Here is a 23,598-nt window from a genome sequence, read left to right on the forward strand (position 1 = left end):
GCAGTTGGTGTCTATTTCGAACTTGAATTTCTCAGACAACCTCATGGACAGAAAAGTGACATTTGATTGGATTCATCACGAAAAAAATTTATTTGGGGGCATCAGAGTTGTTGTTACTGTTTCTTCATCTCAATGACTTGAAACTGAAACTGAAATCCAGCCTGACTGTAAATGATGTGAACTTGTTTTACATCTTTGATGCCTGCGTAACACAAGACACTATTATTTTCTTGTAAGGACCGACCAGGTGCCTGAAGACTCATCCATTTAGACCAGTCAAAGGCAAATGTAAATGTAACTACACCCCTAATAAAAAAGATTATTGCCCAAGTGGATATGAAGAAAACACTTTTCAAATCCTTTGAATAGGATCAGGTTGGGCGGTGAAATGTGTACAATGGGATTAGTAATAGCAACATCTCCTGGTTTGCAATTTATTTATGTTTATAACCAAGTGTCGAAAACTTTTGTCCATTATTATGTGATGAGTAGCACTTGTCTGTTTTTAACAACAGATCTGTCCTGTCTCCTTCCTTTCATTTTGTCACTATCGTAAAAATTTTTATGAGCTTGTCTGAGGTTGATTTGTTGTCAACGGCAACAGACACAGCACTGTCTGCTTGCCTTTATGGTTTTCAAAGGATGTTGAAATATTCAGACAGATAGATTTGTCATTCATAGACAATTACTTCCAAGATGCATGTGTTGCATAACTCCGTTTGAATGAAATACTGCACTTTTTTAATAGATTGAACTAGCAAACGTACCCCCAAAAAGCATCAATGCATGCGAATTGGAAATCTTGAAAATGTCCATCAAAGTCTTCTGAAAAAAATGTCCACATTTCAATACAATCCGTAACTGGGCAAACCCATCTGATGGTGATTTCATGCTCAATATTACTACCCTTTGTCAGGAGCAAGTCAAGGAAAATGCTGATATAACTTCGACTATTCAAGGCTTTTTCCGGCTGTTTGGATGCTTTGTTCTCAAAAGCCACACTCTTGGTTGGTCTTGTAAAAGACGGTTAGTGACAGTGTTTTGGGTGTCCATAACAGCAGAGAATTGAAAACTTTTCATTGGTCAAGTCTCGCTTCACATAAATAGTGCAGTTTGTCTGTTACTGTGAAGCTGTTAGTTAGTAGTGAGAAGGAGCACTTTGATAATTTTAAACTGTTCACATTCGGTTAGGTATTGCTTCGAAACTTCAACAAAGACCCTGAAACTTCAGCGAAGATTTCTTGACCTGGAACTAAATTTCCTTGCACTTTCGAAAGCGACGCTGACTTCACAAAATGCATGCCTAAACAGCGCCCTTTCCAGCTTAGTTCATTGCCACAATGACAGGAGCAATTCAAAGAATTCAAAGATATTTTTTGGTTTAGCTTGCACTGGAGGAAGAAAGTTCGTTGTTCTGTAGCTCTCTGGTTCAGAACTGGGCATTGGCAGATGTCACAATGATAATGCAACATGCAAATTACTTATTATTTGAAAGAGTCAATGTAGATCTAATAATTCTTTCAGAGATTCACAGATACTAAAATTCACAGAATATTTTAAACTCCCTCCCAAAGCCAAACTACGATTGTCCAACTTTTTGGCACAGAAAACAATAGAATTGTTTTGACGTATTTAAGGGAAACATTTAATTAGCAAAACTGCTGTATTCCCTCAAAAATTCATTATGAACAAGAAGTGTGAAGGAACAAAAAGACGGTCAGCCACCTGATTTTGTCAAGTGAGACAGTGCCCTGACAAGGTATACGTAATGCTTACTTTGATGACTTTCTGGTTTTGTAAATTTTTGTAAAGTCAGAACATTTGAAAATGACTTGAAATTAAATGCCAAATTTCTACCCACTTACTTTTCAGGATAGGAGAAGTCTGTCTCCAGACCGCAAAATGGCTTCAACGAAGCCCTTCCTCAAAAAAGGGGACGGAATAGCTAGATTTGGAATGAACAAGGAGGCAGTGAAGAAGTCGAAACAACCTCCAAATGAGCAACCCAGTAAAAAGAAAACGCTTTCCAGTAAACAGCAAAGGAGTAGCAGCGCTGAGAGACAAATATCCAAAACACGAAATGATAAACCATCATCACCAGTGAAGAAAACTCAAAGAATCTCTCCAAAGGTAGGCAGATCTACCTTTATAACATTCTCATTCCCCTATTTCATAGTGTAGAAATCCAACTACTTTATGGAAATTAACTAGCAATAGGGGAGCCGTCTGATTAATATACTGGGCAAATCCATTCATGAATAGGGTAGTCTACATCCAATGAGGCAGTGGTTTGAGGGGCTATGATTTTAGAATTTGCTGTACACCATTTGTGAAAATGGTGGCGTCTACAATTATGTGCTAGGCAACAAAACGGGCATATATTTTCAAAAGGAAGATTTTATTACCCTACAAATGTGGGTCATCCCCTGCGACTGGTGCCTGGGATAGCATTGGTGCCAGCCATCACCAAATATTGGTCCTTTGAAATTAACAGCAGTCCGAGAAATTCGGAACTTCTCACCTACACAACAGAGAATGCTTACATGCAAATGACTAGAATGCTTCTCAACTTTGAAGTAGAAGTGACGGTATATAAGTGACGGTATATAGCTGCAAAAACTCATGTGAAATATCTGTATCATTTATAATAAACTGCTGGTAAAACAAATTTTTGTTTCAAAAGTACTGACATTGAATACACTGTAAGTTTTGACCATTGTTATATCAAAGGCTGACCATAGCATGAACTGCAACGTCAGTAGCCATCTCTGAAATCTTCAAATATTCAAAATTTATTTACTAAATAAATTTTGCATGTACGCATTCATTGTTGTGCAGGTGAGTTTATCCATGAGCTCAGAAGTTCCAAATTTCTCGGACTGCTATTAATTTCAAAGGACCAATATTTGGTGATTGCTGGCGCCAATGCTATCCCAGGCACCAGTCGCAGGGGCTGACCCACTTTTGTAGGGTAATAAAATCTTCCTTTTTGGTATTTAACAAAACTTTAGGAATGCCCAACATACATTTGACAAATTTTACAGAAAGCTGAAGAGGTCATACCAAAGACAGGTTATGATGGATATTGAAAATTTAAACACACAGAATCCAACTGAGTTTTGGAGTCACATTAATAAATTGGGTCCTAGAACAAAAAATGATATTCCATGGGAGGTTTACGCAGAAAACAATAGCGTCACAACAGATGTTAATTCAGTTTTAAATAAATGGAAATCTGACTTTGAAGATCTCTATAGCCTTTCTGTCACGGGAGACACTGGATTCGATGAGGACTTTTACCAACATATTTTGAGTTGTAAAAATCAGTTGGAATGGCAGTTAGACAGTAATCATATTGAATTGTGATATTTCACTTCAAGAGGTAACGAATGTAGTAAATAAGTCAAAACTCAATAAAGCAGTTGGCGTTGACAAACTTCCTTATGAGATTTTCAAAAACCCAACTGCAATTAAATTGCTTCACAAGTTATTTCAACTTTATTTTAATTTTGGAAAAATACCTAGTATGTGGAGAAAAGCTATAATCAAACCAATACCCAAAAATGCATTGAATGATCCCCGAGTTCCTTTAAATTATCGAGGAGTAAGCCTTCTGTCAACTGTGAGTAAATTGTATTCTGGAATTATAAATAATAGACTTGTTCAATATTTTGACGCAGAAATATTTTAGTCGATGAGCAAAATGGTTTTAGGAAAGGTAGGGCCTGTATCGACCACATTTATGTTATGACAAGTATTATCAGAAATAGAAAAGCGTCAGGTTTGCCCACATTTGCAGCTTTTATAGATATGAAAAAAGCATTTGATTGGGTAAACAGAGATATGTTGTTCTTTAAGTTACTTGAAAATGGTGTTTCAGGCAAATTGTACAAGGCAATTAAGAGTTTCTATGAGAACCCACTTTCTTGTGTTAATGTAAATGGTTTGCTTTCCCTTGGTTTTCAACAAATTCTGGTGTTAGACAGGGAGATGTACTATCTCCTACACTCTTTTCTATTTATCTGAATGATTTTGCTAAAGAGGTAAATAACCTCCATATTGGAGTTCCAGTTGGTGACCGAGAGGTTGCAATTCTGCTGTACGCAGATGATATAGTCATTCTTGCTGAAAATGAAGAAAATCTCCAAAAGGCTGTTGAGTGTCTAGAAAATTGGAGTAAGAAATGGCGTATGGTAGTAAACGATAACAAACCGAAACACAAGTTGTTCATTTTAGAAATAAAAATGTCAGGATGTCAAATTTTGTTTTTAAATGTGAAGGACTGAATTTAGAAACAGTGTCTCAGTATAAATATCTAGGTCTGGTTTTCAATGAGTTTTTAGACTACGAAGTAACGGCAAAAATCTTATGCAATTCAGCAGGAAGGGCTTTAGGAGCTGTTATTTCTAAAATCCATAGATTTAAGGATTTCCATTACAATACTTTTTCTACCTTGTATAATTCCTGTGTTGTTCCAATTTTGGACTACTGTGCGGGGATATGGGGATTTGGTCAGTTTAAAAACTGTGACACAATACAAGATCGAGCATTGAGATATTTCATGGGTGTACATAAATATGCACCAAAGTTGGCTTTAAATGGAGATATGGGTTGGGATAACCCAAGTTTCGTCGAAAGCTTGATATGTTACGTTTCTGGAATAGACTGTTGAAAACACCAGACAACAGAATAACGAAATCAGTTTTTCTGTGGGATTATGCTTTGCAAACAAAAAATTGGTCTAACGATATAAGTGTTCTCTCAGAAATTGGCTTTCAAAATAGATTTGTGAACCGAGAAGTGATAAAATTAGAAGAAGCTCGTGAATTGTTAAGAATTTTCATGCAAGAAAATTGGAACTAGATGTGCAACAAAGTCAAAATTAAGGACGTATTGTATTTTTAAAAAGGAATACGGAAAAGAAATGTATTTGGCAGGTTGTATGTCTCGTGCCAAGCGGTCTCTCATGGCCCAGTTTAGGACGGGCATACTCCCACTTAAAATAGAAACTGGGAGATTCAGTAATCTTGCAGTTGAACAGAGGTTATGCGAATTCTGTCCTCTTCATGTTGAAGATGAATTTCATTTTTGTTTCAATGTACTCTGTATAAAGATTACCGTAAGTCACTTTTAGACAAGATATTGACTGATATGCCAGATTTTAATGACTTAAGCAACGATAACAAGTTATGTATACTTATGACAAAATTCTGTAATGATGTAGCAGACTACATTTATAGGGCATTTTCGAGAAGGAAAAGTACACTTTACAAATAATGTTTCCTTTTTGTCTTCAATGTGATATTCAACGTGTCTTATAAGCCCAGTGGGCTGGATGTGGCAATAGAAAACATTTCATTGTAATTTATTTAAATGGTGAATAAGTCCACATAGGACACTTAAATAAATAAAATACAACAACAACAACAACTAAGCTATCTCAAAAAAACAACTGTAGCAACAGTACAAAGATTTGAGCATTAGTGAAATTGTGTCCAATGGCTGTACATCTGGGGCATAAAAAGGAGTCTCAGCTTACACTACCTTGCAAAGAAGCTAATGATTTGTTGAAATTTCCAAACAATTCTCGCAGAAAATGCCTGTGGCAGTCATCCCCAGATAAGTCATCAGGAATTTTGAGTACAAAGTTGAGGCGGATTTCAGCGTGTCTAGTGATGACGGTATTCCAGTCTTGATGGCATTTACACACATTATTGACTGACAGGATGATCATGATGTGGTTGCTATGGTGCCAGTCATAGAAACGGGATTACCTCAAAGTCCCTACACCTGGTGGTAAAGCATAAACAAGCCATTTTCAATGACAGCAACCTGACCTCAGTGCTATATTTCTAGTGTCATGTTGACATACCATAACAACTTGGACACTGTGTAATTCTGACACTGTATCAACATCTGTTTTGTTTGTTTTCCACAAATATCATGTTTATCTTAAAGGTATAGGAAGTCCTAATTAGGCTTACAAGGAGTACATGATGACACACATAAATGTGAATTGCAATATCCATTAACTTGTCAGCTCCATTTCCCTACATACAAGTCTGTTAGCACTATTACAGTAGTACGCATCTCGAAAGTGAAAGACTTAAACATTTGCTCAAACTTTACTCAATTAAACTTTCAACCAGGCGAAACTCCCCCCTTGTTATATAAACCTGGAGAAAACACTGTTTAACTATGTGCTGTACAGTCTGTTGCATTACATTGTATGTGTGTGCTGATGTAATCCGTTTTAAGTATTGTCACACCAAGCTCAGTTGTAGAGTGTATTTCAAGAAATCACGAGCAATGAATTTGGTATCAAATTCCATCAACTTGAAGGCGTAAAATTATTCATGAGCAAAGTAACTGTAAATAAATTGAAATCCTCATAGACTTACACATTTTCCAATTTTTTTTCATAAGTTAAGTCGTACACACTATATATATATATATATATATATACACCTATAATATATATATATATATATATATATATATATATATATATATATATATATATATATATATATATATATATATATATATATATATATATATATATATATATATATATATATATATATATATATATATATATAAACTTCCTTTCATTTGGTCAATGGCACTGCTTTTCAGAAATTTTATTTTTCCATCCCATTCCCTACTGTAGTTTCCTCAACTACGTTGTGTATACTCCCAGTAATAAATCTTGCATGCTTCATACATTCAGGTTTCCAGGAAAGTAGCCACCAAAACGTCAACAGAAAACAGTGATCCATTCAAGCGTCCCCTTCCAATGAAACTGAAACTGAATCCAAAAGGCGGCAAGCCTAAGAAGTCTGCCGTCACTGTCACAAAGGATGATGACCACACCGGAGGCAGCCCCTCCTCGCTGGAGAAGGTGGAGCCATTCAACAGCACCATGGAAATCTCCTTTCAAAATAGAATGAAGGAGCTTGAACTCCAGGCAGAGGTAAAGTTTGGCTTGTCAGTAAAGTTTCCTCAGTTCAACAAATTCACATTGATTCATGCATATACATACAAATTTCCCCTCTCCATGTAAACATAGTTGTGGCCAGCCTTTTAGGTGTCCATATACTATTGCCCTGATCTCCACTTACTATTGCCATGGTCTCCACATACTATTGCCCTGGTCTCCACAAACTATTGCCCTGATCACCACATACTATTGCCCTTATCTCAACATACTAATGCTCTGATATCAACATACTATTGCCCTGATCTCCTCATCTTGGAGGAACGATACCCAATTTTGGCCAACATTTTCATTATTCTATAAGACAAATTCACTTTCATATTCTTTTCTCCCAAGGTATGTTGCAAAATAGTAATAGTCTTGCCAACGCAAGGCACCCTATACTGTGTTATTGTTTATGTGTGACATCTAGTGAGGATGATGACATCTAGTGAGGATGGGCATTCATTTGTAAAAAAATAACACCGGATGTTACACTCATACAGGCTGTGTTGACATGTTGAACACAGCACAGTTTGACATGATTTTTGGAATTGAGCGAGAAAATACATTTTACAAACTGAACAAATTTCCAGGGCAGTATACAACAGCGCACTGATGGAACTTCACATGCAACTGAGGAGACAGAAACGGCTCTCTCTCAAAAACTGGACATGGGAACAGGGGTCAGCACAGTTGGGCACACAGTCCATGTAGCCGACAATAAGATGCAAATGATATGCGGTTAAGGTCTCCTCAACTAACTTTCAGCTGGTTGTTCACTTTCTACTATTTTTTAGCTCCGCTGTCAGCGACGCGGAGCTTATCAAATAGGTTGATTTTCCGTCGTCGTCCGTCGTCCGTCGTCCGTCGTCGTCGTCGTCGTCGTCGTCCGTCAACAATTGCCTTCTCCTCTGAAACTGCAAGTCCAATTGCTTTGAAATTTTATATGCAGTTCACTTGGGGTGACCACACTTAAGTTTGTTCAAATCGTGGTGAAATTTGCATATTTGTATTTTTGGGGCAATTTTTGGTGTTTTTGGTAAAAAAATCTTCTTCTCTGAAACCGCTTGTCCGATTGCTTTGAAATTTGACATGCAGTTTACTTAGGGTGACTTCAGTCAGATTTCTTCAAATCATGGTGAAATTTGCATATTTGTATTTTTAGGCAATTTTTGGCATTTTTGGTAAAAAAATCTTTAAAAATCTTCTTCTTCAAAACTACCAGTCAGATAGCTTTGATATTTGGTACATATGTCCCTAGGGATGATCTATTTCAGATTTGTTCAAATTGTGCAGAAATATGCAAATTTGCATTTTTAAGGCAATTTTTGCCATTTTTGGCCAAAAAATGTATTTCTCAAAAAGTACTGGTCTAATAGTTTTGAAATTTGGTATACACGTTTCTATAGATGAACTGAGTAATATATATTGAATTTCTGATGAAATCTGAAATTTTGTATTTTTGGGGCAATTTTTGCCATTTTTGGTCAAAAAATGTGTATTTCCAAAACTACTCATCTGATAGCTTTGCAATTTGGTATACAGGTTTTTACAGATCACCTTAATGATATTTGTTGAAATTATGATGAAATCTGCAATTTTGTAATTTTGGGGCAATTTTTGCCATTTTTGGTCAAAAAATGTGTTTCTCAAAAATTACTGGTCTGATAGCTTTGAAATTTGGTATACAGGTTTCTACAGATGAGTTCAGTAATATATAATGAATTTCTGATGAAATTTGTAATTTTGTATTTTGGGGGCAATTTTTGCCATTTTTGGTCAAAAAATGTATTTCCAAAACTACTCATCCGATAGCTTTGAAATTTGGTATACAGGTTTCTATAGATGAACTAAATGATATTTATTAAAAAATAATGATGAAATCGGCAATTTGAATTTTTGGGGCAATTTTTCCCATTTTTGGTCAAAAAATGTGTTTCTCAAGAAAAGTACTGGTCTAACAGCTTTGAAATTTGGTACACAGGTTTCTACAGATGAAGTTATGAACTAAATTTGATCTCTTGAAATTAAGATGAAATCTGCAATTTCATTTTTTGGGTAATTGTTGCCATTTATGGTCAGAAATTTTATTCTCAAAAAACTACTCATCAGATAGCTTTGGTTGACATGTTCTTAGGGATGATCGGATGTGATATATTCAAAGTATGATGAAATCTTCAATTGTGTATTTTTGCAGCTTATTTTAGCCACTTTTTTCTGGCCTCTGCATTGAGCTATCAAAGATTTCCACCTTCTTCATCAACATGTGTAAAAAATAGTTATTTTTTTTTTTTTTTTTTTTTTTTTTTTTTTTTTTTTTTTCATATATATATATATTTATATATATAATATTTATTTCATATACTATAGGCCACCGGCCCGTAAGTATACATATCACAAAATATAGTTACATCTCTGAAGACGCTGTAAATACAAATATAGACTGTGCTCTACAAAAAATTCATTTCAGTTATACAGAACTTGTTACATTTGGAATTGCACTAGAACGTTTCTTTGAGGCGTAAAATATAAATTTTGATAGATTACGTATAATAGACACATTTTCAGATTGCAATAATTTTACAAATTTAACTGTAGAAGGTGGAGTATAGAAATATCTTGATAAGTACTTAGCTCTCAAATCTGTATAAATGGACATATCAAGCAAAAGTGAAATTCATCTTCAACCTGGTGTGTATCACAAAAAAGACAGATTCTATCAGCACGAGGGTTGTGTAAATATCTATCTGTCTCAACTCGTAGAGAATGAGCAGAAACACGAAAACGGCACAGAGCATAACAAAATTTCTTCTTATCTAAGACTGAAAAATATTTCTCTCTATTGAATGTTCTCTTAAATTCACAATAAGTATCCAGCTTAGAGAAAAAACTCAAATTAGCTTGCCATTCTTGGATGTAAATATCCTTACAACGCTGTTTAAATAAATTAATAAAAACATTTATGTTCCCAACACCTTGGTTTATCCAAGCTTCTCCCATCCCCACTGAGAAAAGCAGCTGTTTCACCCCAAGTGCCCAACACTTTTTATTCTTTTCCGCTTCATCAAATTGAAACTTATAACAGGTGTACGAGAGACGGTTTTGAGGAAGAGACAATAATCTAAGCCAGAAGTTTACAACTCTTGCCAGTCTAAAGGTGCGAACTGAGAAACGCCCCAATTCACCCTTGATGGCCAGATTTGGTACATTATGATACAATTTCAAGATATAGCGACAAAACTTATTTTGAACTACTTCCAATTGTTCCCCAGCATGTAATCCCCACACTTCACTCCCATACATCATGATTGGTAATATTTTACAATCAAATATCTTAAATGCTAAGCTGATATCCATTGAACTGAATTTACAAAGTGCTTTTTTAACATTAAATAAAGCTTTTGTTGCTTGAATTGCCAATTGTCTTTGAGCTTTGTTCCACAAACCAGAGCTTGAGAGTAATACACCAAGGTAATTATACGTGGGGACCACCTCAACTTTGTTCCCATCTATGAACCATTTTTCACAAGATTTCAGCCTGCCTGATTTTCTAAACACAACAATTTTGGATTTTGAAGCATTAACTTTCAGCTTCCATTTACTAGCATAGTGTGATAAATTGTTCAATAACCTTTGAAGTCCAATTGGTGTTGAGCTAAAAAGAGTAAGGTCATCAGCAAAAAGCAAAAAGAAAAGTTTAATGGTAGCTATATGTATCCCTGCAAAATCATGTTCAAGAGCTTCACCCATATCGTTAATAAACAGAGTAAACAGAAGGGGAGAGAGGATACTACCTTGTTGTACACCAAGCTGGCATTTAAACAAATCTGACAACCCTGAGGTGGTTCGAACACATGCAGTTACATTTGCATACATAGAACGCAGCACAGAAAAAACCTTTAAGGCCAGCTTTGAACAATTTATAAAATAACAAGCAATGATTAATACGATCAAAAGCCTTCTCAAAGTCAATAAAGGCACAGTATAATCTGCCACTCAGAGCTATGTATCGATCTATAATGGTATGTAAAATAAAAATATTGTCTACAGTTGAATATTTCTTCCGAAAGCCTGCTTGCTCCTCAATGAGAGGATAGTGGGTCTCTGACCAGACAAGTAATCTCTGATAGATAATCTCACTGAAAACTTTATTTATCGTTGGCAAAAGGGTAATTCCCCTATAGTTGTTTACCTTATCTTTTGGACCTTTCTTATGCAGTGGGACGATCAATCCTTGAGCCCACTGTTTAGGGAACTGACCTGTATTGAGTATTTTGTTAAAGAAATACAATATCAATCTCTTAAGATGTGATGGAGCATTTTTTAAAATCTCGGGAGCAATCCCGTCATTTCCAGATGCTTTACCAGCTTTGAGACGCCCAAGAGCATTATCAAGTTCTTCCATTGTAATATCTGTATCAATGGAACTACTATCATACAAAGTGTCACTAAAATCCTCATTGAAGTTCAAACGCTCCAAAAATGTTTTAACTTCCTCATAAAATTCATCATTTGCAGTATGACCCTGGATTATTGGTTCTGTGAATAAACCTGAGAAAAATTCAAACCATTCATCAACTGAGATATTTGGAGCTGGTCCACAGCTCTTTATGCTAAGCAGTTTCCAGAACTCCTTTGAGTTTGACTGGCTACTGAGAATTTGAAGTTTTTGCTTTTCCAATTCATAAAATGCAGTTTTTTTGATTTTTAACAAAAGTTGATACTCTTTTTTCATGTTAACATAACCCTGGAGTGAACCTCTAGATCTTGAATTTCTAAAGAGATTTAAGGACCTACTAACACACTTTTTCATCTGGCTGCACTCCTTATCATACCAGGCATTATGTTTGTCAAAACCTGGCCTGGAATTATTTACAGTAGTAGTTTTCATAGACTGGACTGATAAGTGAATTGATTCTATAAAGATGGAGGCAGCTTTAGATATGTCACCGTCTTCCAAGGCAGACAATACATTTTCTGAACAGACATTTCCCATATCACCTTCCCAAAAGACATTAAAAGCATCTTTATGTTTCTCATTCCAAATAAATTTTGTAGACTGAATTGGATCCTGCACACACCTATTATTTGAATTCTGAGATACTGAGGGAAATTGAATATCAAATACAATTGGGTGGTGGTCTGATTCAGAGCGATCTGAGACACTGAAATAGTCAAACATTGCAAAATTAACATAATTGGTTAAGATGTAGTCAACTACACTTCCACCTTGTTCTTTAACACATGTAAAATAACCTCGTTCCTGGTCATCGAACAATCTACCATTTACAATTCTCATACCAGAGTGTTTACAAAAACTAAGAAGTAAATGACCATAAGAATTTACAATCTGATCCATAGAGGATCGTTCTGGTAACTGTTCATCATAAGCATATTCCTCCGCAAGAGGGAGAAAACCCACATTGTCGTTTGGAATATAATCAGGCTCTGTGGCTGTTCTTGCATTGAAGTCCCCACATAAAATAAATTTAAAATCTGGGAACTTTGTTGTAAATGATGCAAAATCATCTTCCAGAAGTGTGAAATTTTGTTCATCAGCATAACTGCTGGATCCATATGGAGAAAAATAAACAATACCAAAGCACAACTTCAGAGAATCTTTGTGAAACATAACCCATACAATATCACTAGTGGCATCACTCTTGAAAATCTTAACATTATTGTAATATTGACAGCGATAAAAAATACTGATTCCTCCTGAGAGTCTACCAAAATGTTTGGTTTTACTACGACTTACATGACATTTCTCATACCCAAACAGTGAATAGTCAGCTTCCGGTGCAACCCAAGTTTCTGTTAAGAATATAAAATCAAAACTTTGAAAATACTTTAACACATCAGGATTGCTCCATTTACTTTTTATACCATTAATATTCCATAGAATACAAGATAACGGTTTCACAGAAAAACAATTTTCATGATTTAGGCCTACAGAGTTCTGTAATATTGCTTGTGGCTGATCACTTGGAATGTTCAGATTACCTTGTGTATATACAGCTGGCTGGATTTCACATGGACCTCGGCCAAACCCCTATCTGTTGTTGAGCTTCTTCAATTTCGGATCTTTCTCATGTGGATCTAGAATGAATACTTCACCTTCTATAATCAATTTATCGTAACGCATGGTGGCTCTTTTATTGTCCTGTCGAGCTGCCGCAAGGAACGGTCCGAGTTTTCTTCTTTTTTCGCGCACCAACGGAGAGAGGTCTTCTGTTACTCGATACGGAGAATCACGAGGAAGGTTTCTGCTTTCTTGATAAATCTTGTCTTTGTCTTTATATTTGTTGAACTTTACGACGACAGGTTGGGGACTGGTTTTGGCTCTGGTTAGTCTGTGAGCTCGCTCTATTTCCACATTTGCATCTTCTATGTCGAGTTCTTTGTTCACGAAATTGCGTACCTTTTGTTCAGTGTCACTCCATGTTTCATTTTCGTTTTGCTCAATGCCATGAATTATCAAGTTATTTCTTCTTAACTGACCGTTTGTGTAATCCTGTTGCGATTCCATTTTGTCGAGTTTCTTACGCAGTTCCAAGTTTTCTGCTTCCAGTTCGGCAATACGACAATTAGCTTTAGCCAGTTCCTTTTCCACACCGTGGAGACCTTCCTTCAAATCCGCTGCTCTCTGCTCGGCCTTTTCTTCCAATATTGAGAATCTGTCCTCCAGCGACTTGTGTAAGGATGACATTTTCTCATTGATGAAAGATTTAAGCTGGAGAACAATGGCGTCTCCACTACCGTTTGACGGTTCACTAGGCTGAGTGTTCATCGGCGAAGGCATTGGGTCACAGGTGGCAGTAGAGATAGGCACGGCTGATTCGGTGTGTTTACTCTGCCTGGTAATCATAGCTTTTATTTGTTGTTGCTGCTGTCTTTCTTTGTTGGGTCCAGGATTACTTTCTATGTCTCCACACACCAGTACTAGCAGACTGAGAAGCATGGCTAGGCGGACGAAGACACTCAACGATACATTGTCCGTTCCAATATGGCGTCTTCCATTGTCACGGCACCTTGCTTGCCCATGCTGAGAAAAACTGCCGATTCGCAACCTCCATACTTCAAGAGAGACACCATATTGCCAAAATCTTGTTAACAAATACATAGAGTGGACTCACTCAGTTCTTCAGCTTCAACAGGGTTTGTCTTTCCCACAAAATGTAACAAATTCGGAGACGACATGCACACACGTTGTTCTCCGAATTGTGGTAAAACAGCGCCCTCCAAAAATAGTTATTCTTTACATAAACACAGCGGAGCTATATCGGCCGCTAGGTCGCTTGTTATAGTATTTTTAATACAAAGGCACAGACTTATTCTACCTGCAACTTAAAACTGATAGTGATTTGTAGCTCATTCTTGACTATTTTTCATAGTTTTTGGTAGCCGGTAACAGACACTTCGTGTTCGTGTCGGCTACATGGACGATCTGCCCACAGTTGCTGTGTAACATAACTGACCTAATTCTAATTCTACAAGGTTAACAGAATTAGTAGATAAGCCCTGATTATACCTTATTTCTGAGAATCATGGAACAGAAAACTTCCTTCCATATGCTCAAAGATAAAGAGGTTCAAAAGTGGATAATTGGTGTGACCCTAGAGGGGAAGGAACTCTTTCAAGTTTGTCAGTCATCAGAATAACTCACCAGTATCACATGGCTGTCAGCAACAAGGCAATACAATTACAACCATTTGATCTGTTGGGCATTTTTACTTGATGTTTAACCCTTTCAGGTCTGGCTTTCTGGTAACTTACCAGAACTACCCCTATATAGAGGTGTTCAAGCCTGAAAGGGTTAGGGTGGAATGCATCTGTGGAACAGATATTTAGACTTGCAAACTTTTACAATTATATTCCTTTGACCTACAACGTGTGGGGGTTCATTGTGAGGATGAACTAAAAATAGTTTTCAGGGGCTTAGTTTTGTTAAAATCGGGAATTTTATTTTCCCCTATAGAGATAACACAGGGATGGCGGCCATTTTGAATTTCAAATATGGTCAATATCGGAAATTTCTTTATCATGATTATTCTTGATTTTGAAAGAGAATTGTTTAACGTTTACTTGATGAAAGTTTGAGCAAAAGTTTACTTTTTAGGCGCGAACTACCTTAAGTTGACAAGTACTGCATAATTATCCATACTATAGGAGATTTTCACCAAACTATATATATATCCATGTCGTACAGCCAAAATCTCAAAAATTAGCAGGCCAATTTTCCAAACTGCCTTGTCCAATTCAACCACATCATTCTGCCACCCCAATAGAGATACTCTGCTATACTCAGCCTCATGTATCTCCCTTCTTACAGCTTAAAAAAGACATAAAAAAGGTCAATTTTTCCAGACATGCCTAAGGATGGGATTGACTGGAGTTACCAGCAGATCAGCCAGCTTTTTAAGCTGCTTTGTGGTTTGGAAGGGAAATTTTGCCCATGCAGTGTCTGACACCAAATTGTACTGTTTAGCTTCTCAGGCTGGATTTTAGGTCACTGAACAGCCCTCTAGGTGGGATACACGTGTGCAGGTGGCAGAACAAAATGTGTTTTGACACAATCCGCCATTTTGGATGATATTCAGAAGTTCGTTGGATTGTTTATGCTTGAGATTTGACATTCTCATTTCCTGAATGTCTGGTATTAGCCCTGTCACTGCCATATCACTCTCTGGAGGTGCAGCCTCACTGCTGAAAACAACAGGATAGGATCAAACCATTAAGTGAAGGGGTGGACTTAGAATACAATCCCTCCTTGGCGGACAGTTCCAACTTCTCTTCTAAAATTACATGTAATGAGATTCAATGAAAGTGTTATATCAAAATATTGGAAAAATACAACTGTAATTATTTTTTCTTCAGATATTGCAGACTCTAAGAAGATCTCTCAAGGGAAACAAATTTCATGGAAAAGTCTTAGTGTACCTATAGCTGTATCCTCAAACCTTACATTTCAAACCCAGGTGCAACCTATGGAAAAGCAAAATTTTAATTTTTTCTTTCCAAGAAATCAAGGTTTTTAGGACCCCTTGAAAGTTTGTGAAAAACTGAAGCAACATCTACCCTCTCTGAATTTTCAAAGTTGATTTTCTTTTTTTTCAATCTGTTCTACCCCAGTCAGTGAGTTTTGCTTAAATTAGAGTGGTTGAGTAGGTGAAATGTTTTTTTTTTTAACTGTGTGAGGAAACTTACAATCTCTTCTTCAGCCAGGAAAAGGTTCATTTCAAAGTCACATGTACGTTAACTATATGTTGTGTTTATGAACAAAACATATGACAAAGGAGTGTGAGTATAAAAGGAATTTACATCTGGGTCAAAGTTCAATTTTGAGCTCTTGAGGAAACCTAAAAGTCTAGGTCAAAGTTCAGCATCAAATTTTACAATGTGAATGCTTTGGAAAGCTTGGCACACTTGTACAAAGATGCTGGTAGCTTTTGGCGCTGTCTTGGAGAACACCATCCAATTAGGGCATTATCCTCCATGGTTTTTTTCTAAATTTGGTATGAACAAATATAACTGTTAGATTGTATATGGGTCATCCCCAGTTCCTTGGCAAACATACAAGGTTATTTGTTACTGGGATGTTTTATTTAGTGGCCAAGTTATTGTTTCCCTGATTCGTAAACTAAGATTTAATAGATAAAAGTTAAAATGTTGAAAAAGACAAAATTGTTGAGAATGGAGCTAATATCAGTACTAGAAATAGAAAACCGTATCTCTCAATTGGAAATTACTGATCTAAAATAGAGAAATGTGGTTTTAAAATTTTGCAAATAAAAACTTATCTATGTGGCTGGCAATTTTGGTTGATTTTTTTTGAGATGACAAGAGCCGTTGTTGTAGTGTGCAACATTCAAACTCTGATACCAGAATTGTTTTCTTCCTAATTTGTTCTTGCCCAAGTTGTGAATACATTCACTCCAAATACGATCCAATCTTTCACTTGAAAGTGTTGGCTTTGATCAGCTCTAGGATGTTTGATATGGTTGAAATTGCAACGAGCAACATGAAATATACTTCACAAGAAAGCCTAAGGTCCAACTGTATTCACTGAATCTGCGTCACTTATGTGAACAAAATTGTCGGTTGTCTGGCTTTGACAGATAAAGAAGTCAGGTCAAGGAATTTTGTTTCACAATCGAAAGGTCTCCTGATCCTGAGAGACCTTCTTTTCAAGACCTGCAGGGCACAGCAAAATGTCCGCACCGCCCTTGACAACCGAGCAATCGCTTTGAAAAATGTCATCTTCAGGGAGGAAATGTGTCAATAGCACATTCTGAAAAGCGTCAGTAGCTAAGGCATCAAGTGCTGAGCAGAAAGTATGTCTTCTGGCATCTTAGAAATGCCACGAATCAGATGCAAATGAATTCTGTGCCGACTTGAAAGACACGTAAACTTTCAAGAGATTTAGTTAAACAGTGCATTGTTGTGGGTTCGCAGAACTGGCTAAAAGTCATTGTTTGGTACTGTATTCTAATGCAAAAACAAAGGTTTACTTTTCCCGACCAGTAGACAAAAGAAGGTCATTGCCAGGTCTTGTCAGTGCATTACAGGGTCCGAGTCTTGATATACCAGCTCCATTGAATCACCTGTACATTGAAACTCTCCTTTGATATTTAGATGCGGACTCTTGTTCTGAGCCAGGTTTTGCCTCATGGCTATGCGACTGCATGAACACACTTGCGCTAGACAAGACAAAAATAAGATATTCATGTTAATTGAAACAAAAAGCACTAGGGTGAAAGCTCTATGGTAAATAGTTGAAATCCAAACACCAAAATTTTCTAACAGAGCTGATTGAATACAAACCAGCATGTCAATTTTTCGAAAAGGACTTGTTTGTGAAGTCAATCACAAGTTCTTGTTGATTTCTAACTAATAACTTGAGCTACCTAAGCTTTATTTGGCTACAGTGTTCAAAGTATTATGAAGGCATAGCAGTGTTTTGATTTCTGTTGTTATTCATACTTCAACTAAGGTAGAAAATACAAATGCAAACAGTTATAGCAGACTTACGCAACTGCTGTCTGAGTGCACCTATGGTTCGACCTAATTACGTATGTACCAGTTTTATTAATCAACATGAGCAGAACAAAGCAGATTTCAAAACCAGCCCAGCTCTTCCATTGAACTTCTAGGGACAGATATTAATCACTCAAGTGTGGCCTTATCAATATTTAGGAAAACATTTCCTGGCAGGTCACATCGTGTTGTTGATTGAGTTGCAACTGTCACAGAAGTCTTTTCACAATACCAGACTACAAAGGTTCAAATTAATCTGATGACAGTATCGGTTGAGAATACTTTAGACACCATTCTGAAAAGTGGCAAAAGTGAAAATGCGGATCAGAATGCAGTTTGTATGATGAATTTTGCTTATCATTGTATAACCATTATGTGGAGACTAGCATTCTTTTAAACACAATAAGAAAATTATCAACCTTCGTAAGCCCATACAACAGTTGATTCAGTTGTGATATTTATCCTCATATCCCATCAAATAAACTAGAAATAGAGAATCAAGAATCTCAGGAAAAAAAAAACCTTACTGATATCTTCATGTTTGGATTGAAAAACAAGATTTCAGTGACTGTAGTGCACAGTAAATCAGCAAGTGACCCATCCTCCTCTGTTCACAGGATGATTTCCACATAAATAGACACTGCACTGTCAGGTGGTTATACCGTGACGTATGCTTGCGTCGCACATTATCTGCCCATTCACAGACCTGGGAGGTAGGGGGATGTTTGGTTTGATACACAGTAAACGATATCCCTTTTTAGCTCCGCTGTCAGCGACGCGGAGCTTATCAAATAGGTTGATTTTCCGTCGTCGTCCGTCGTCCGTCGTCGTCGTCCGTCGTCGTCGTCCGTCAACAATTTCCTTCTCCTCTGAAACCGCAAGTCCAATTGCTTTGAAATTTTATATGCAGCTCACTTGGGGTGACCTCACTTAAGTTTGTTCAAATCGTGGTGAAATTTGCATATTTGTATTTTTGGGGCATTTTTTGGTGTTTTTGGTAAAAAATCTTCTTCTCTGGAACCGCTTGTCCGATTGCTTTGAAATTTGATATGCAGTTTACTTAGGGTGACTTCAGTCAGATTTGTTCAAATCGTGGTGAAATTTGCATACTTGTATTTTTAAGGCAATTTTTGTCATTTTTGGTAAAAAAATCTTTAAAAATCTTCTTCTTCAAAACTACCAGTCAGATAGCTTTGATATTTGGTACATATGTCCCTAGGGATGATCTATTTCAGATTTGTTCAAATTGTGCAGAAATATGCAAATTTGCATTTTTAAGGCAATTTTTGCCATTTTTGGTCAAAAAATGTATTTCTCTAAAAGTACTGTCTGATAGTTTTGAAATTTGGTATACAGGTTTCTATAGGGGAACTAAGTAATAAGTATGGAATTTCTGATGAAATCTGTATTTTGTATTTTTGGGGCAATTTTTGCCATTTTTGGTCAAAAAATGTGTATTTCCAAAAGTACTCATCTGATAGCTTTGAAACTTGGTATACAGGTTCCTACAGATAAACTAAATGATATTTATTGAAATTATGATGAAATCTGCAATTTTGTATTTTTGGGGCAATTTTTGCCACTTTTGGTCAAAAAATGTGTATTTCCAAAACTAGTCATCTGATAGCTTTGCAATTTGGTATACAGGTTCCTACAGATCACCTTAATGATATTTGTGGAAATTATGATGAAATCTGCAATTTTGTAATTTTGGGGCAATTTTTGCCATTTTTGGTCAAAAAATGTTTCTCATAAAGTACTGGTCTGATAGCTTTGCAATTGGTATACAGGTTTCTACAGATGAGCTAAGTAATATATATGGAATTTCTGATGAAATCTGTAATTTTGTATTTTGGGGGCAATTTTTGCCATATTTGGTCAAAAAATGTGTATTTCCAAAACTACTCATCTGATAGCTTTGAAATTTGGTATGCAGGTTTCTATAGATGAACTAAATAATATTTATCGAAATTATGATGAAATCAGCAATTTTGAATTTTTGGGTCAATTTTTTCCATTTTGGTTAAAAAATGTGTTTCTCAAAATATACTGTTTTCGTGTCTTGTAAGCCCTTGGGGCTGGGTGAGGCAGCCAAGCTGTTTAAGACCACACATGACACTTTAATAAATTGATATAACATAGCATAACATAACTGCTCTAACAGCTTTGAAATTTGGTATACAGGTTTCTATAGATGAACTAAATTTGATCTTTTGAAATTATGATGAAATCTGCAAATTTTATTTTTGGGGCAATTGTTGCCATTTTGGTCAGAAAATTTTATTCTCATAAAAATTACTCATGAGATAGCTTTGGTTGACATGTTCTTAGGGATGATCCCATGTGATATATTCAAAGTATGATGAAATCTTCGATTTTGTATTTTTGCAGCTATTTTAGCCACTTTTTTCTGGCCACTGCATTGAGGTATCAAAGATTTCCACCTTCTTCATCAACATGTGTCAAAAATAGTTATTCTCTACATAAACACAGCGGAGCTATATCGGCCGCTAGGTCGCTTTTAGAATTCACAGACACCAAATTTGAATCTCACAAAATGGTCCATATTCTAGACCTTTCGGTGAAATGTTCGGTGGAGACAACATATGCTTTTTTCCACAAAAGAGAAGGATTGTTAAGATGTGTTTTAGGTTTGCCTGGTATTGAAATCAAGAGCTTATTTTGAACACCTAACGATTTCCATTCACACATACACATAATGAAATTAATAATATTTCTGATTTAATCTCACTCTTAGAGGGGAATAGTAAAGATTTGTTTTTTTCTGGTATGAAAATTTCCTCTCTAACACCTGTATTCAAATGAAGGTATTGATTTAAAACAAATGTAGAACTCCATGTGCAGTGAACTTTGACCCTAATAACATCCATGAACTTAACAAGAGCATTGTAAATATATCACACCTCTGTTTATCCAGCTCCAGCAACTGGTCATAAAATTTTATTATTAAGAGATCATGATGTTTTTTGACATTATCTGTGTAGAGCCCACCAAGAACAAGATGTGTGCAGCTATCTAAGAAATGGTGACAGAATATAATTCAAGTGGAGTCATGATGTAGAAAACCCAACTTTTCATGTGATTCAGTGTTTTTGTGAAGGCCAGTGACCTGGTAAATTATACCAGAGTTGCCCAGTCATTGTACTGTGTTTGCCCCTGATATACCAATGCAGTCCAATTGGGGACAACAAAAATGGTACGAGGGTTCCCATACAATTTATCTATCTTCCTAACGCTTGGCAAAATCACTATATATGTACCATCAAGTTTAATTAAAATGTTGAGATTCAAAAGTGGTTTTCAACAGTGTATACATTTCAGAAATTTTGCTGAAATCTCAATAGTGACCATTCCACATAACATTGAGCAAAATATTCATCTTTTGAAACGAGATATTTAGAATTCATTTTTCATATAAACTGCAAAATAGTAAAACTCTCCCCATCTAGATAACTAATGTGATATTTATGTACCAAACCACCTGGCTATGATGATTTCAAATTTGCTGATTTTTTTGGGAAGATCTTACTTTGATAGGAATTAGTGTCACGCTGTTCTTAATTGGCAAACTCACATTGTTCCTTTTTGTATACGTTATATGATTCAGATACCGCCTTGGTATCCACCGAGATACACAGCACCTTAGCTCATTCTGTAGAGATTCAAACCATGTAGCCTGTAACATGGAAACAACACCACGATACTCACAGTCAGAATTGACAGGAGAATTTTGGGACGTCAGACACTGACAATTCTCAGCACGTTACATGACTGCATGTATGAATGGCATCTTGTTCTCAACAGCTGTAATTTGACCAGTCCCACCACTGAAACTGTTCGTCACACACTCTCACCTAGTGATCATCTACCTGTTGATAGTTTTGTCTATGGTTTTACTAGTTCCTGTTGCAGTTGCACAACATGCCTGTCATATTATTAATAAAGTTTGAAAAACTAGAGTCACCATCTCTCTCCCCATGACTCTAACTTTGAGGAACCTCTATCACATTTGCACACATTATTTTGCATCTCCCATCAGTTCACTTGGAATATGTTTACTCCTGTGTTTCTGCAAAATGTAGATACCGCCCCGTACATTTGTATATTACTGAGGAGTTATAGGGGTAGTGATAACTAGTTTTAGACAAGCCTTTCTCAACACATACTTTACACTTCACTGAATAGTGTGTATTGGCTATTAGTCTGATTTGTATCATCACATTTAATTCTATTGATATTAACCTGTAGCTACTTTCTTTTTGTATTGCAGACAGAGAAACAAGAGCTGGAAGAATTTGAATTGCTGGAAAAAGCTGCTGATAACATGTCGTTTTCCAGCAACTCATCCATGGTTGCAAGGATGATGAGTAGACAGGTACGTGTTTATGTTTATGTGTTAGTGAGAGAGAGAGAGAGAGAGAGAGAGAGAGAGAGAGAGAGAGAGAGGGGGGAGTGAGATAGGGAAGGAAGGAATAAGGAGCTGATCATGATAGTAAAGTTCTTTTTTCACATCTATTTGCAGCAAAGCGTGACTCTCAATACACTGTGCTCAGCAACTTTGGTCGCATATCCGATCTCTTGGTAAAAGACAACCAGACAAAATTTGATGTTCATCCTCATAATACTTAACATTTACAGTATGTCTGTTTTTTTTCTGAGGATTACAAAAAAACTTATTTTTGGTGATGAAGTGTTTAATCTCAATAAAGGAAAGCCTGTGGCAAGGCTAAGATGTTACCACTTTAAAAAAATCATAAAAATTTGGTGAAAAAGGAAGAAATAGTAAAAGCAAAAAAAAATGTGAGATCTGCCAAAGGCATGTCACTGATATGCATGACAAATCACTGACGTACAAAGTGGTATTTATTTCATCCAATAAGGTAGAGAGAGAGTTATCCAAAGATCATCTATGGTTCAGATGAACTCTTTGCAGTGACCAGAAAGAGTTATCGCACAGTGGCAGATCAGTCCCCATTAATTTATCACAAAAGTGACAAGTGTCCCAACAAGCGGATATTTTAATACTAGCTGAGAGTGAGTTGCCTGGATACCACTCCATGTCAGATATCGCAGGAACTCTGGTCAGAGGATTATCACTATGCTGTGTTTATTACACGTAGTCCAGTGACCCGGGCCACTTCGTGTTTTAGCACAGTCAAGATTAAAAGACATGCAGAAGATAACAACACTGAAACCTGGTAAAAATTGAAAAAACTGGTGGCCATTCTTTTCAGAAAGTCTCACACACGGGTTAAAGTTGAAAGGTCAAGCTCACCATGTTCATTCAGTATATCTTATCTATTGTAGGTGTTGCTGTACATGTTGTTATCGCCTATCGCATCAAAATGAGTAATTTAGTTTTAGCGTGTCTTTGCCATGTAGCCAACCACCAAATAAGTTGTCTTTCAAGTTATTGCTAGTCCAACATCGTTAAAAAACATTTATGGAAATCCCCTTCTGGCTGTAAAAGACACCTGTCAGCTCACAAAGAACTCTGCAATCTTGGGATTCTTATCGGTGTGTAAACGTAAACTTTCTTCAGCTTGTCAAGTCAATGA

At 36.4% G+C, this 23,598-nt stretch overlaps 1 protein-coding gene across 6 annotated transcripts in view; it reads left to right on the plus strand.

Annotated features, from left to right (window-relative positions):
• The window catches only part of LOC139145045 (centromere protein J-like), a 62,650-nt gene that overhangs the window by 19,668 nt on the left and 19,384 nt on the right, over positions 1 to 23,598 (plus strand). For all 6 annotated transcript variants that reach the window (XR_011554890.1, XM_070715969.1, XM_070715973.1 and 3 more), the window contains exons 7-9: positions 1,873 to 2,130; positions 6,734 to 6,976; positions 22,311 to 22,415. Coding sequence is in view for 5 of the 6 variants with exons in the window: in XM_070715969.1 (XP_070572070.1) it covers positions 1,873 to 2,130; positions 6,734 to 6,976; positions 22,311 to 22,415 (606 nt within the window). In the remaining variant the exon portion in view is untranslated. The remainder of the gene's footprint in view (positions 1 to 1,872; positions 2,131 to 6,733; positions 6,977 to 22,310; positions 22,416 to 23,598) is intronic.

The sequence above is a fragment of the Ptychodera flava genome, chromosome 12, assembly GCF_041260155.1.
Source record: "Ptychodera flava strain L36383 chromosome 12, AS_Pfla_20210202, whole genome shotgun sequence".
Lineage (NCBI taxonomy): Eukaryota > Metazoa > Hemichordata > Enteropneusta > Ptychoderidae > Ptychodera > Ptychodera flava.